Source organism: Rhodnius prolixus, unplaced genomic scaffold (genome assembly GCF_049639745.1).
Source record: "Rhodnius prolixus isolate KJV_2025 unplaced genomic scaffold, Rpr scaffold_6, whole genome shotgun sequence".
Taxonomy (NCBI): Eukaryota; Metazoa; Arthropoda; class Insecta; order Hemiptera; family Reduviidae; genus Rhodnius; species Rhodnius prolixus.
Window position 1 is genome coordinate 42,539,837 of NW_027411634.1, and position 15,763 is coordinate 42,555,599.

Here is a 15,763-nt window from a genome sequence, read left to right on the forward strand (position 1 = left end):
AAGTTAACATTATTGCTTACATCGACAGAATAGTTTACGTAAACCATGGCTGATTCTCAACTTTTTTCACAAAAGTAGGCTTAACCCTTAAGGGGGTTCGAGCTGTGCAATTTTAATCACGCCAATCGAAAGAACATTAAATTATCCAAAAGCTAATGATGTCAAGAGATTGCGATTTACTTCTTGCTCTCTCTCGCGGCGCATTGCTCTTAATTTATTTATAATTGTCAAGGAAACTGAGACAGTATCTTAGAAGGTGGGCTATTTTAGGTTGCAGTGCAGGTTATAGGGTTACAATCTAATTTAATGGAAATATTCCACTGTAAAATTTATGTATTAAAGTCATATTAATGTCAATTAAACTAAAGTGAATCATATTGTCAAGAAAGACCTTCAAATGTAATTATGGCGGCACCCCTACAATTTCTTTTCTTTCACGCTACTTGGAAATCATTCCAAGTAGTTTGACTTTAAGTAGTAATTAAACATGTATCCAAGTTTCAGGCATCATTTTAAGTGCTTCTTTCTGGAATTTTAAGAAGTCATTCAAACAAAACCAGGAAAGCCTAATTGAACTGTTTGCGGAAAAATGAAGCGTTCTTGGGTTGTTTAGCAAGATCGCTGCTGCATTCTGGGACAAAACTAAAAACAACTTTAATAACTATCAAATTATCTGATAGTTTTCATTTTTTTCGTTTCGTTGTTTTTCTAATAGAAGCTCAATTATTTTGTTGCTGTCGCTTCTAACTGTAATTGAGTTCTAATTTAAAAAAAAGAAAGAAATCTCTCTGAGAAAAATCTGATTCTCATTTCTCGTACTGCGATTCTCAATGTTCGAACTTCGAACTGCGTATTCAAATCATAACGCTGCGCTTAGTACAATTTTAAATTGCAATGAAATCATTCCTTATAGGGAACTAAAACTCCTTTCATGCTAAGTATTGCTTTGGGAAAAGATTGCAAATAAAAGTACAGTACCATCGCTAGTAAATAGAGGATACACTTTTTCTATTGGTTCTCAAAATGCGAATGAATTTTACTTTAAATTCATCCTGGATTATCGATTATGGCAAAGATACTTTTTGCATTTAACCATAAACTAAAACTACCTAAACTTTGATTGTTCGATTCGAACAATACTTCACCTAATCGCACAATAATTTAAAAAAAATTACAAACTCTCATTGCGGATGCTGATGTTAATCTTATTCGAAGTTAATACAATTAACCCTTTCATATCAAATTTAGCTAACTAATATTCACATGTACGATTTCCAAAACGCAAATTAACCAACAAAGAATCAAATTTTATAAACATAATGTTTTTCTGTTGTTAAATTATCCATATATGTACATACGAGTATTTCTTCTCAAAGATTCGATTCAAAGATTCAAACTACGCCGTTCAAAGTTCGATTCATCTCAATATTTTCTGTTTCAGTCTTAAAATTACGAAGAAACAAAAAATCCTAGCCTAAAAAGAACCTGTAATAATTGTTCTAAAACTTAGGATTTTTACTAAATAGTGTTGACTTCAAAATGTGCGTGATAACAATACTTTCTTCTTATTTCTTTGATCAATATGAGAATTTAGGTTATAGGTTAGAGATAACTGGTGTGAAAGAATTCTCACCATTGAAGGTTTAACTGAAATATTAATTCAGTTGATTGGCTGATCATTCCCTTCAGTTTTCAAGTGTAGAGATGGATTATTACTACAAATTCAAAGTTTTCCGGTAAATAATCTAATAAGAATGCTTTTTAAGTTTCTGCACAAAATAACGGATTCGTTTCTATCCATCCTTGTTTTATTTTTTAAAGATTATTGCCAAACTAACTGTGTTGCAGATAAGGCGCCTTCGGAAGCCACGTTCAGGGGCGTGGAGTACCTCTACTACGATCTGAGTCGGACAGGCGGCGAGCCCATCGTCTCTACACAGGACTCAGTCTCCCTTTACTTTAAAACTAGACATCCGTCCGGTCTTCTGTTTCATACAGGTTAGTTAACATGAGTTGACTTACGAAAGGTAGACCTTATCTACTATTTTTTTTTGATACTCTCAATATTTTTAGATTCAGGATTCATTATTTTACTTCACTAAGCTAGTGAACAGATTGCTAATTTAGATTAGAAAAATGATTACAAGCAATACATTTAAACACTCTAATATTGCCAGGTGATAACGGAGACTATCTGAACCTGGGTTTGCGAGAAGGCGGCGTGGTGTTAAGCATGAGTCTGGGCGACGGTAAGCTAGACCTGCAGATCAAACCAAAGAGGGTCAGGTTTGACGACAACCAATGGCACAAGGTCACCGTGCACCGAAGAGTCCAGGAGGTCAGAATTTACGTCACATTCGCACAGTTTCCATAGAAACTAAAATCTTGTGTGCTTCATTCGCACGACTTTCTCAAGGTCATTCATGTTGGTTTTAATGTTTCAGATTTCTGCGGTTACCAGTTTCTGCAGGGTGAGTTAAAACTACTTAATTTCATTTATTAGGTGTCTCCTTTTAAATTAAAACAATATTCGCTAATTCGGAGCATTTCCGTGTTTTCTATCTAAGCAAAAGTCCTTTATGAGAAGTGGTAAAGCCATCAAGAAGAGCTTAAGGCCGTCAAGATTCAACCTAGCGTACTAGAGGGTGTTATCAAGTAGGCGCGAAATCTTATCTCGATTTGTAGATATATTCGATATTCTTTGTTTTTCTCAATCGGCCCTCATTGTAAAGGGCCAAATAAATGGAGCTTCTAGAGCCGCAGTACAGATAAAACTTAGCGTCTTTGACCAAGTGCTTTAACCGCTTCAAATCTCCAACGATTCTCTTCAAAATACATTTAGACCTGACTACAACTCATTCTCCTGTCCACAAGACCATTTTGGAAGAAACTCAATCCAGTAATTTGTTTCTGGCTATCAGCAGAGACAACTATTTATTAAATTGAACTCCAATAATCTTGTCCTTGGACTAATGAAGAGACGATGTGCTTTAACAGTTGTCGTTAGTGGTGGACGGAGTGTACGCGGAACATTCCAACACTGCAGGCACCTTCACAATGCTGAGCTCTTCCAGGGCGTTCGTTGGCGGCACTGAGAACGTTCTCTCACTTACCGCCGCCAAACTGCACAACAACTTCGTAGGCTGTCTTAGAAAGGTAAGTTATTCTGCTTTTAATATTTCTTGAATAATCATTTTAACATTACAAGTAATGGTGTTCTTGAAAAATTAATGCAGGATAGTTGGTCTCTCGCCAGGTCTCTAGTGAGAACTTGTTTTTGCATTCTAAAACCATGACTCCTTCAAATTTCGGACTCAAACTAAGATCTTTTTGTATAAAGAGGGATTTTGTACTGCAGATCTGTTCAAGCAGATCTATTGTGTGCACTGGTGCCAAGTTTGACAACTCACCTTACAGCAGCACCAGGAGATACAACTGCTAGCCACGCCAACTTACTCTGGAGGGAGTTTCTGGGAATAAGGTGGAAGCCGTGTTAGGGATGACTATTCTATGGAGCCAGCTGACCAAGAGCCTTCCCAAGAAATGTGAAGAAGACCTTTGCTTGTGAAGTTCTACTAAGTGCTGGAAGAAGGCAGGGAAAACCATTCTTAGGTGAAACACAAGCCACCCGCAACATTCCTCACATGTTCTCCTCTAATATGGAGGCTTTCTAGGGGGAAGCCGGTAGTATAGGATAACCACTCTCCCTTAGCTTTTCTAAAGCATTCTAAAGATAGCACCACAAGTTAAGAAGGTGCGATGGTTCTAGGAAAGGTATTCACTCCTACAATCCTGGTAAGCGCTACTCTCTCTAGGGAAGTCCCAGAAAGGGTAACAGACATCAAAGTTCTGGTTATTTAATTTTTCTATATTAACAGTTATCTTCAGTGTACAGTTATCCAAATATTACGATCTGTTATTACGCCAAAACGGAAAGACCCAGATTAGTTGATATCAAATAAGTTGGAGCACCTGTAAGATTATCACTACTTCCACTTGGGTTTAAGTTTTTATTATTTTTACTTTTTGATGATCCGAAGCGTAATCAAGTTATTATATAATAGCAAATAAAACTTTCAGGTTGAATTCAATGCAGATACTCTGAAATTAAACCTGATCGAGTTGGCCCGAACCGGAAGTAAGCTGGTAGGCGTGGCCGGCCATGTGGACTTCATGTGCCAGGAAGTGGAGGCTGCCGATCCCATTACCTTCACCACTCCTGCTTCACACCTGGTCAGTATGAACTTGTTGTCATCACTGCTACAGTTAATATTATTAAAACACTGAAACCTGGCCTGTCTGAACACATATCAAACATTACAGGTGTTACCTAGCTGGGATGCCCCGAGATCTGGCAGTGTGTCAGTAAAGCTGAGGACTACTGAGCCGAATGGTCTGCTCATGTTCAGCCGGGGAGGGAACACTCCACATGTGAGTTGCTAAAGTCTATTAAATAAAATAATAATCCTGGTGAGCTATGGGATTAATATTTTATTATTACAAATCTTGAAGGCTGATATGTTTGGAGTTGAACTGATAGAAGGACACTTATGGCTACATCTGGACTTGGGATCAGGAGCTGCTAAAGTGAAAGGTACAACCAGAAGAGTGGATGACGGATCCTGGCATGAGATGACCTTGAAAAGGACGGGCAAACAGGGCAGGTTGACTGTGGATGGAAACGCGGCTGACTTTACCACGCCAGGTAACCAGCCCTGAATTCGTTTAAAATTTAGGATGAACATTCTCGGGTTTAACCCTCAAGTTTAATGCTTATTTTCTAGATTAATTGATTATTAGCAATCTTTTTGTTAAGGATTATATCAATTAACAATTAGTAAACAACTAACGACGAAGGAACGAACCTAAAACAAGTAGATCACTAGTATTTGAAAATGTTATTTTTCTTCATAGACCACTAAATAACTATTTCGGTCTAGGTGACTCGAACCAACTTGATTTGGAAGGCGGACTGTACGTTGGAGGGCTGCCCGTGGGCATTGTAACTCCGCCGTACTTGTGGACTGCTCTACTCAGCCAGGGTTTTGTGGGCTGCATTAGAGATCTAGTACTGAATGGTAAAGCCGTGGATATAGCACTGTTCGCCAGGGCACAAGACTCAGGTAAAACTGACACTTCACTTCTCCTACTTTCAATTGCTATTCGCTGTAAAGTTGGATTGAACTATTTTATCTGCATGCTCAGGTTCCATACAGCCAGCGTGTCACCGTCAGAGTCCGCAATGCGACACACAGCCGTGTATGAGCCAGGGTATCTGCTCCGAAGGATGGAACAGATTTGTGTGCGACTGCACCGCTACAACCTTCACTGGCCCTACATGTGGCAAAGGTTCATTTTGTTTTCATAAAATACTGGAGAGTTATAAAATTTTAGCTTTTAATTTTATCACTAACCCCAGAGAAGTATAGATTTTTGATTAGTCACGGAGGTAAAAGAATTAATAAAATTTGGTACAAATCTCAGTATTATAAAGCAAGGTATAATTGGCCAAATATATAATGCTCATGAGTGAAGTAACATAAGAAAATTTCATGTTATCCTAACTTTTACACTACCGTCTCTTTACAAAAATTATTTTGTTTAAACAGAAGCGACAACGCTGACTTTTAATGGCTCGCAATACATGACGGTGCGATTGTGGCGCGAACTGCGAGGCCAAGCTGAAGAAGTGCGACTGAGGTTCAGAACCACCAGACCAGTTGGGCTGCTGTTGGTGTCTAGCACTGAACAGTCCGGGGACCGACTGCAAGTCACCGTCACTGGTGGCAGACTAAGGTTACATCTAAGGCTGGGCGACAAGGAGAAGGTAATTCTTTGTCCTTTGCCCCCAAACGTCAAGTATGACCAAAATGTAATGAACCATGTCTAGAATGGGCAAGCTCCCGTATACTCTAAACTTAATGGAACGTATCATATGTATGCCCTATCCGCAAGCTCAAGCTTGGACCAGGAGAATAACTACAGACTCCATGAGGATTTCTGTGCTCCATTAACTCTTCTAGAATACTGCTGGAAAAGCTCCTCAAAATTGTTAAGCCTGTCAGGGAGGCTTGCATATCTGAATGGTTCATGAACCGTTCTAGGGCAGAAGAGCGAATGAGAGAGAGTCATTTGGGATAACCCGTGTTTTAATATGCCCTTTAAGCCAGATAAGCTTGTTAGGATCGTTCAGATAAGCATAATAAAGCGAGTCTCATTCTGTTCGATTGAGAATAAGGACATTTATAAGAAATCCGAAAGATTGAGGCTGCTTTTGCTACGTTATCTGGATAGCTGACCTATCCAAAGAGAATCAGTAACCTATAAAAGATTGTACTTGATAGGATGGTTAGGAATTGATGCTAATAAGGGCGGCAATATTTTCTATTTGAGAACTTGTAGCCCAGCAAGGTGTTTATAAATGCAACCTTTAGAACACAGGTCTCCCAAGGGATCCAGAAATGGTGGGAAACCCCAGGTTAGAGGGAGCAGAAAAAAAAGTAAGATCTTAAAAAGCAATCAGAACTACTCCCATCGGACCTTGGCTGGCCATTACAGCTGGTTGCACGAGATTCGCAAAGGCCTGGCGTCGAGGTACAGTGCACTGTGGAGCCGTCGCCTATAAGGAATGGTCGTCTTATACACCAGAAACATCATAGATTATTAAAAAAGTTTTCTTAACATTTCAGACATTACTCTCAGGCCAAGGACTGAATGATAATCAGTGGCATACTCTGAAATATTCCCGTCGGACAGACAATATATTCTTCCAAGTGGATGATGAATCACCAGTCAGAGGTACTATCGCATAGCAAACTGCCCCCTTACATCACTAAACTTCCTAATGAACTATTACTGTTTTTTAGTGGAGAGTCCGCTAGGACGTGGAGGTGTATTGGAACTGAGGAGTCTGCATGTCGGAGGGCTGTATCATGACGAAGAGGAAATACAGATGACCAATTCTGTGCCGAACTTTGTTGGTTCCATGCAGCAGTTCACCTACAATGGGGTCAATTATTTTGAGTTGGCCAGAACTTCTCAACCGTCCACGGAACCTACAGGTGACCAGTTTTAGATTGGAAGTGTGATTTCCAATTGTCGTAATTTGGTTTTTGAGATGTGGTTTTAGAAATCGGACTGCGTTAGTTTGAATATGGACAGCATAAATAAAAACCGAAATATCCAAGCACGATATTGTGATATTTCAGTGCGATTTAAAATCACTATAGAATCCATCGTAATTTATCCAAAAACTTTTTAGATATTAATTATTTAATGGACATTTTGGTTTTTATAAATTTCTCGAATTGGCTCCTAAGCTTTATATATTTTAAATTTCTTTTGCTTACGCTATTTCGATTTTCACTGATTTTAAAATGAAACAGCCCTCTCGTATGTTTGTGAAGTGTTTTGGGTTTTTTTTTGTTAGTGTTATCTGCAATTTAGTTGTTAACAATATAACTAAAACTTTTAATATATACAGTAATAAATTAAATAATAAATAATAATATACACATACAGTTGTTTTACGGAAGCCTTCAATAAACTGTAGACGTTTTTTTATTTTAACTATACGATTCACAACTGTTTCTAGCAATTTGTTCGTGTAAAAAACGTTCCTTTTACTCAGAAACGTTTTGCGGAAACGTTGGTTCAAGAGGCGTGTTAAAATTAAACCATTCTTCCCAAGATGCTGGTGACGTCCCTTATTGATCATTGATCATTTCTTCGGCTAGAAGAAAGTTGGTACTACTGGTTTTGGAATTCAGACCCTGATTTCCGCTCTTTACGAATCTCCACCGAACTTCCTGCTATTTTATTTTTACGTAAAACTATTTTCTAATAATGACTTTTCCACTTACAAGTGGGAATATTACATTTATAATAACCGTTTTTTCCAAGTAACTTTATTTATTTAGGAGGGGTTATATAAGGTTTTCTAAACTCCTATTAAGAAGTTTTAAGGTTTTACTACCTCCAGGTATTTATTTGATTATTAAATTTCAAACCAAACTTCCAAGAAGAAAGAAAATCAATAGACCGGAAGTGCAGTTTTAAAGGTTTTTCCCTTAATTTACTATGAATTTTCCGAACGGATTCATTTGAAGCTGATCTAATGACGTACTTAAGCTTAAGTGTCAGTTAGGCTTTTAATTTTTTCTCAATTAATAGTTTGGTTCAGAAGGAATGTGTCGCTATCTATCAACATTATTATTAAATTGATCTCTTCTTTCTTTTTATTATGCAATTCTAAGTTACAATAAAATTCAATTAAATTCGTAAATTATGGTAAGAAAAAGTCATGTGAGTGTTCAGAGGAGATTCTTTTCATGAGAAAGTAAAGTGAAACTGTCGGATATTGGCGAAAACTATTCAAAAACGATCTTAACTTATGAAAAATTTCTTGAAAATTGAGAAATTTTTTTTCGAATAATTTGCTAGCATTATTTATCAATATCTACGTAAGATTAATATTATTACCGAAGTAACAAAAAAAAAAAAGGTTAATAAAATATGAGAAAATAATAAAAGATTTAGAAAAATAAGTGAAAGTTGTTGAAGCACCATTGTTAATAAGCTTTCATTAGCAATGACTCGTTTTCATTGGACGGGGCGTGGTTACACTAGAGGTGGGCATGACCCGCCCACTGTCTGCAACCGTACTACGCTGTGATTGGCCAATACTTTAAACTGAATAATTTCAATGAAATAATTAATTTAAATTTTTTTTTCCAACATTTCTCCCATAGGTATTTGATAAACTTTCCAAAAAAGCAAGAAAAAAAAATTCCGTGAAAAATACGATAAATAATATTTCTTTTGCGATAATACTTCATGTTTTACCCAGTTATCGTTAACAGTAACAAAAAAACTTCATAATTTGTATTGTTTAATCGTGAAATAGATAAAAGAGAAATGGGCATACTGTTGTAGACTTGTAAGCCGCCATTAAATGGGCGGTACGCTTACTTTACCCGGTGGAGAACTCTAGTGGCAATTTCTGTAAACATAAATGCAGTTTCTACATTCATGTTGGTTACTCACTAGACTTATTTAGACCACCTTACACTCCCCATCCTTAGTTCAGTTAAGAACTGAACTTTCAGAAAATTCATTGAAAAAATTTCAATTAAATTATAATCTTTGTTCAATAAAAGTCTTAGAATATTCACAGCAGATTTTATTTCTTGACAGGTCCTCAGCCTCGTATTTCAGTGACTGCAACATTTTCCAAACGCGATCACCAACTGGTCCATCATCCAGTCACCTTCAAATCCAAGCACACGTTTGTCGGCCTTCCCTTGCTCAAGGCGTACACCGGACCGAACATATACTTCCAGTTTAAAACAAGAGAACCGTCCGGCTTGATTCTTTACAATGCAGGTAGGGAGCAAGATTTCATTGCTATAGAACTGGCCAACGGACACATTGCTTACACATTTGACCTTGGCGACGGGCCGGTGCGAGTGCGAGACAATGCCCGAGGCAGTTTAAATGACAACAAATGGCACTCGGTGACTATCGGCCGACCTTCACCCAAACAGCACACCCTGATGGTAGATGAAACGTACGCAACGGTGACCAGTCGCGGCCACAATGACAATCTAGATCTAGGAGGTATTCTTTATCTAGGTGAGACTTTTACTGAACGTTTCATTCATATCTACTTCACATTGTTTATATCTTTTAATGATTGATTTCTTGATACTTATTTCAGGAGGTCTTCCCAAGGATGGGTTTGTTCATTTACCTAAACAGATTCAAGCAAAACATGGGTTTGAGGGTTGTCTGGCATCACTGGATCTTAATGGAGAATCTCCTAACATCTTGGAAGACGCTGTTGTCCCAAGTTCGCTGGTCACAGCTGGATGTGATGGTAATTCCGTATTTCAAGTTCTTAAGATTGATAATACTTTCTTCAAAATTTTTCTCGATTCAATCCTTCCATTAGTTTAAGGGACATTAAACTGTTATGACCATCGTCGATCTTCGGTTGCTACGCAATCGTGTGATGGTTTTAGGTCATTCATTTAAATAACAAAATTAATTTAAAAAAAACTTATAAATTATAAAAAAGTTTTTAATTAGCAATATTGACCTTAGACAATGTGATGGATTTGCTTAACTTATTAATATATTAATCTTGGACTTGAATAATCTCAGAATTCTATGAGTACATTATGCCTGTTTCATCTAAATCACATTATCATGTCTGAAACCAACTAAAACCACCTAAGCTTTGAAACTTAAGCGGAACTTAACCCTGTTTTCGATAATTTTTTTTTTGTTTTAATACATTAAAAATTCATCTAAAAATCATATTAGAGTACAGTTTTAAAACTTATCTTTGCTTTATTTACTAAAGTTCATCTTGCAAATCAGTCCCCAAAATGACCTAGTCCCTAGCTTGAAAGCTTGGCAACAAGTAAGATGAAATTGACAATAATTACTCTGCCGAGTGCGGTAATAACTGCGATATTTTATACAGAATGTATTGGACACATACATTTGTACAAATGGTTTAGAATTTTAATAATCATTGTTTAGTTCGTTATTTGTAATCTACGTTTTCGAAATCAACCTCCGAACCACAATTACCACTTCTCATCGACCGCTAAGAGTCTATGTGGACCCTAGCTAACAAAAAACCAAAAGCAAAAATTTCTGAAAGGGAGATTTCTAAAAAGATCCCACCTAAGAATCCAAGGAAACGGACTAATTGCGAACGAATCAACCTAAAAGTGGAGAGGAACTGGTAAGTAGAAGAATATGTCTTTGGCCAAGGTATGAGGTTGCAATGAAGTTCCTCAAAGGTTTAAAATAATTCCGTTATTCCCAATATATCAAAATATTACCAGTCATTGTATTAGCTCTCGAAAGCAAATCGATGATCCCTTTGCAGATTCTATCTCCATTAATGATGTCCATTTTTTTTTGGATAGGTCCAAGTACAAAATGCAGCCACAATATCTGCGCCAATCGTGGAGTTTGTGTCCAGCAGTGGAACTCCTACACCTGCGATTGCGATATGACCTCTTACACAGGACCAAAGTGCACTGAAGGTAATAAAATGGTCACTTCAAAAGTTTTAAAAATAAAGAAAAAAAAGTTGCTCTCACAGTTTGTGTTACCAGAGGGAATTAGGGAAATTTACATTTTGTTCGTGTCAATGAATTAAATCCTTTCTCCAGCAAAAAAAAAAAAAAACATTTTTTAACTCATATGTTCAACAAAATCATATGGAAAAAGTTTTTAAAAACAGAATTAAAAATTAATTTTATGTAGCGCTATAAGCCCGGATTTTCTCCTAAACTAATTTATGTAGAAAATGATAACCTAATTGAAAACTTCCAAAAATTTCTTTATTTGAAATCAGTTTTATAGTTTTCCTTCTTACAATTCATTTTAATAATTCTATTACCTTGAAAAGTGGTAAATTGTACAATAGGTATTGAGGATGCCTTAGATAAAAATAAAAACCTTCTTTGTTCGCAAGTTTCGGCAAATTTAATGCCTTCTGTTGGGTCTGCACAAAATAAGTAGAATAAGCAAACTAATACAAGTAATTTGGATGTATGCAATCAATGCTAGATTGCTATTATTATGTAAATAAATACAAAATAAATAAATAATGTCAAATCAATACTTTCTTTCATATTTTCTATAAAACCTTAAAAAAAGGTAATAAATTTGCTGAAACGTTGGTGGAAAAAACGTTTTTTTTTTTCAAACATATTTCTCCGCTTCTCTGTATCTAATTGTTAATTCATCAAGTTGATCGGGTCGATAGCAGACAGAACCATTAATATTTTAGGGTACTTAGTGATAAAACTGGAAATTAAATCATTCATCAACAAACAAACTAAATCCTAGTATGTGCAGTAAGTTTTCCTCACATATCCATTGGGGAAAAGTTTACCATAAATAAGATATTTCTTTACATTGTTCAATCTCATTATTTAAAAATCATTTTTACGCTTTTTATTTATTTTTTTGTTATTATTTTTATCTTTTTTTTTAAGCAACGATGTCTTTTGGCAATTCTTAGGTACTTCTTAATACCTTATCTCTTGACTAAGTCTGTGACCTTTACAAGAGGGATGCTTACAAGAGGGTACTAGCGTAGTCATCTGTTTGGTACTGTTTATTATAAGTTATTGTTTTCTCAAAGTTCTGGGTTTAATATGCAATTCCATTTTAACAGTTACTCATACTTCCTAATATCAAATACTAATTTCTAAGACAATTCTTGTGGGTGGTGCCCTTTGTGTGGCAAGTTTTTTATTTAGTGTATTTCCTGAGCGACTGGCCACCCACCAATACATTTGATGGTAATCACAAGTCGCTTAAAGAACTTTTAAATATTTGCTTCATTTAAAAAAAATAAAAAAAAAAAAATCTTATGACATTTATAGAATCAATCGCTTATGAATTTGGTCCAAACCGAGGACTGGTCACTTATGTATTCCCCGAGGATAGAAGACCAGAAATGAAGAGCGACGTACTAGCGCTTGGATTTATCACAGACCAGGATGACGCGATTCTTCTCAGGGTGGACAGCGGCACCTCCAACGATTACATGGAACTAGAGATAGTGAGTACTTACAACAAGTTCATTGGTTTTACAGACTAATATAACCTAAAATCGTTAGTGTTATTTTGTTTGCTGTTGCTATTGTGAAATTTCTATGAAAATACTGGCTTGTCCAAAACTTCACCAATGGACAAATTGATTGAAATATAAGTCCTATCATTTTTGGTAAGTACAAAACAACACACGGAAAAGTTAAAGATTTAAGCCCCAAGATGCTTTTCTTACCTTTTGACTTTTCGTAATGAAGATTTCACCGAAAACATTCGTTTCCTGAACCGAAAAAAACTCCTGAGTTCAAAAAAAGTGTTGTCCGTAAACACAAAATATCTCAAAAATAAAAAACATCGTAGGCAGCTCAAAATTTATATTTCGATTTGATGCCATGTTGCTCAACTTATAATGGCTTCAAAGATTTTTCTTTTAACTTTGCAAAAATTCATTGCGCACAAGCAGTTCTATTATTTCTATTTGAAACATTTTCATTGGGAAATTCATTCAAAGGAAACTTCTTTAGGAAAGGGGTGTTTGATGTTTCCTGTTTACTGCTATTTTCACTTTGATCGATATTATCGATACGTTATGGTGAAGGAAATGAGTTGCTGACTGTCGTGGCCAGAATTGCGAATCTGTTGGTGGGGGAATTTTCTCAGTTTTTCACGATTTTCTCCAAAACTTCTTCAACTTAATTTACTAAGTATTAAGTATATCAATAACTTGTATTTAAATATCCATGAAATTCAATTTAGAGCTGGTAGGACTTTCACAGTAACTTTTTCTTCATCTAATCGAGCTGATTTTTTCTTCAATTCAATTCAAGTATTCTGTATTCTACTTCTTGTTTTCATTGTCATGTTACTAATATTTCTTTAATCGCAACAACTTTATAAAAGTAAATAAAGGAAGCGAATTAAATCTGAAATTTCTACTTATTATTTAATTAAAAAATGCTTGTTGCCCGGCAGGTGGAAGGTAACGTGTACATGGTTTACAATATGGGCACCAATGATCATCCAATTGGTGAAATCAATGTAAAGGTCAATGATAATCAATATCACGTAATTCGATTCACAAGATCCGGCGCTAATTCTACCATTCAAGTAGACGACTACAATGTGCAAACTAATCATCCATCTGGTTAGTAATTCTGGAAAATTTGGTCAAATTTCTTTTTTAAAGCTTTTGGTCTTCTTTAATTTTCCATTTAATTCACGTGTACAGGTCATCAACTGTCTGTATTCAATAGCCAAGCCCAGATACAAGTTGGAGGACGTTGGAGTCGAGCTAAACAAAGAGTAGAACGTCCTTTTGTGGGCGTTATGGCTGGACTAGTGTTCAACGGTTTGAGATTGTTGGATCTGGCAGCCGAACAGGATCCAAGGACTGAAGTCAGAGGCGATGTTACATTGCTCACGGGTATCCGAGACAGATTGCACGAACCTTACCAACGAATGCAACAGGTAAAAAAAAAAGTGATTAACTGACTGAATCCAAAAATGATGAACATTATCAAACATTTTATCTATCTAGCAGGCTAGTTTTTCTAAATTTTGGATTTTGAGAGAACCCTATATAAAGGGGCTCTCGCAGTCTACTCAGTTCGGAATGGTGATTCTCACATCACCGTTGATGTACGCATTTAAAATATCATTTCCATGAGCTTAAATATTGTTTCTGAAAAATGCAAAACTTTAGAATGACAGTGATAAAAACAAAAAATCAGAATTATCTGAATTGAATCAAGGATTTGGCAGATCACAATGTGTTAAAAGTTAAGTTAAATTAATCCCATACTGATCTATTTCAAATCCATCGTTAAATCCCACTCTTATCTTCCAACTCCGTTCCTTCATCAACTTCCGTCCAGTTTTTCCGTAATCAACCTTGGAGATATCTTTTCAGGAGAAATCATGTTGAATATCCAAATATTCAAGCGGTCCATCCATACTCTTAAAAACTTTAATCAGTTTCAGTATCTAATTCCCCAAAACATCAGCCGACAGTTTTATCTCTAATTTTCCATACTTCGACTATGAGTGACTGGTTTGTAGGGGTCTCTCTGGGGATCTTGAAGGCAGATAAAACGATTACGTTTTACTTGTTTGTTATTCTGCTGGGACCTGCGTCCCAGAATAAAGTTATCTTTTCATTTCAATGTCATATCACATCAAAGCAAAGCTAAGCTTTTTCTATGTATGGTATGGGATCTACCTATAATATGGGAACATTAATAGTCGGTAAAATTCCAGATTAGACTTTCTTTTTCTAGCTAACATTACAGTGAATAAAAAACAGATTGGTCTCATTATTCTCTTTCAGACTCCTGCGTCTGGATATCCGGGAGTTATGGATGATTTAGTGTTCTCCGGAGCGGGCTCTGGTTGCAATACTGATGACGAAGACCAGTGCACTCCTGTTTTTGAAACAGGATCAGGTGAATCTAGTTTTGATAAGCTGATAACCTAGAATTCAAATTTTTATTATTAAGTATGGGTTGATATACTCTGACCCGAGCAAAAAGGTTACTATACATCCTTAATATAGAATCTTTTACGATTGCTTTCAGGGGATGATCTGATCACACCAGTTTACGTGCCACCTACACGATCGCCAGTGACAACCACTGCTAAAAATGAAAGTAAACAAATCGGTAAGCCTTGCGACGATGAAGACTGCTTTCCTGGGTCCGGATCTGGAGAGACGATTGAAGATCACCTCCGCACCACCTCTAAAGGTAAACTGACTGTGGCAGTGACATTCTTCAGCTTAACTTTTCCTTTTTTTTTCTGCTAATGAAACCTTGCGGCCTTCGTTTTTCGTAGGTATTATGACAACTCCGACAAATCTGGGCAGTTCAACTCCACTGGACGCCAATTACACGGACATCTCCGAATCAACTTCTGTGAGCAGTGGAACATCATCCAGCAGCGATAGTACAGATACTTCCATTTTTGAAATTACATCGCCCGGAGAGTCAACCACTTCGGGAAGTAGTGGTACATCTCCTGGAACGCAGGACAAAACGTCTACAACTACGCAGACTTCTCATGGTATATATATATATATATATATTTTGTTCAAAACATATATATATATATATATTTTGTTCAAAACATATATATATATATATATATTTTGTTCAAAACATCTTTCTTTAAGAATTATACGATG

At 36.3% G+C, this 15,763-nt stretch overlaps 1 protein-coding gene and 1 long non-coding RNA gene across 2 annotated transcripts in view; one reads left to right on the forward strand and one right to left on the reverse strand.

Moving 5' to 3' along the window:
* Nrx-1 (Neurexin 1) overlaps positions 1-15,763 on the forward strand; it is an 88,596-nt gene that overhangs the window by 63,944 nt on the left and 8,889 nt on the right. Inside the window, exons 4-24 of the mRNA XM_074141483.1 lie at positions 1,849-1,998; positions 2,178-2,338; positions 2,445-2,471; positions 2,998-3,156; positions 4,081-4,233; positions 4,324-4,431; positions 4,513-4,705; positions 4,941-5,123; positions 5,206-5,349; positions 5,610-5,827; positions 6,690-6,798; positions 6,867-7,061; positions 9,196-9,633; positions 9,719-9,877; positions 10,944-11,063; positions 12,417-12,595; positions 13,558-13,729; positions 13,814-14,052; positions 14,912-15,026; positions 15,159-15,326; positions 15,415-15,642. Of these exons, the coding sequence (XP_073997584.1) occupies positions 1,849-1,998; positions 2,178-2,338; positions 2,445-2,471; positions 2,998-3,156; positions 4,081-4,233; positions 4,324-4,431; positions 4,513-4,705; positions 4,941-5,123; positions 5,206-5,349; positions 5,610-5,827; positions 6,690-6,798; positions 6,867-7,061; positions 9,196-9,633; positions 9,719-9,877; positions 10,944-11,063; positions 12,417-12,595; positions 13,558-13,729; positions 13,814-14,052; positions 14,912-15,026; positions 15,159-15,326; positions 15,415-15,642 (3,618 nt within the window). The remainder of the gene's footprint in view (positions 1-1,848; positions 1,999-2,177; positions 2,339-2,444; positions 2,472-2,997; positions 3,157-4,080; positions 4,234-4,323; positions 4,432-4,512; positions 4,706-4,940; positions 5,124-5,205; positions 5,350-5,609; positions 5,828-6,689; positions 6,799-6,866; positions 7,062-9,195; positions 9,634-9,718; positions 9,878-10,943; positions 11,064-12,416; positions 12,596-13,557; positions 13,730-13,813; positions 14,053-14,911; positions 15,027-15,158; positions 15,327-15,414; positions 15,643-15,763) is intronic.
* On the reverse strand, positions 9,167-10,999 carry LOC141460968 (uncharacterized). Its single transcript, XR_012462450.1, has 2 exons — positions 10,857-10,999; positions 9,167-9,997 (listed from the first exon to the last, which is right to left on the reverse strand). It is a non-coding gene; the product is annotated as an uncharacterized lncRNA (long non-coding RNA).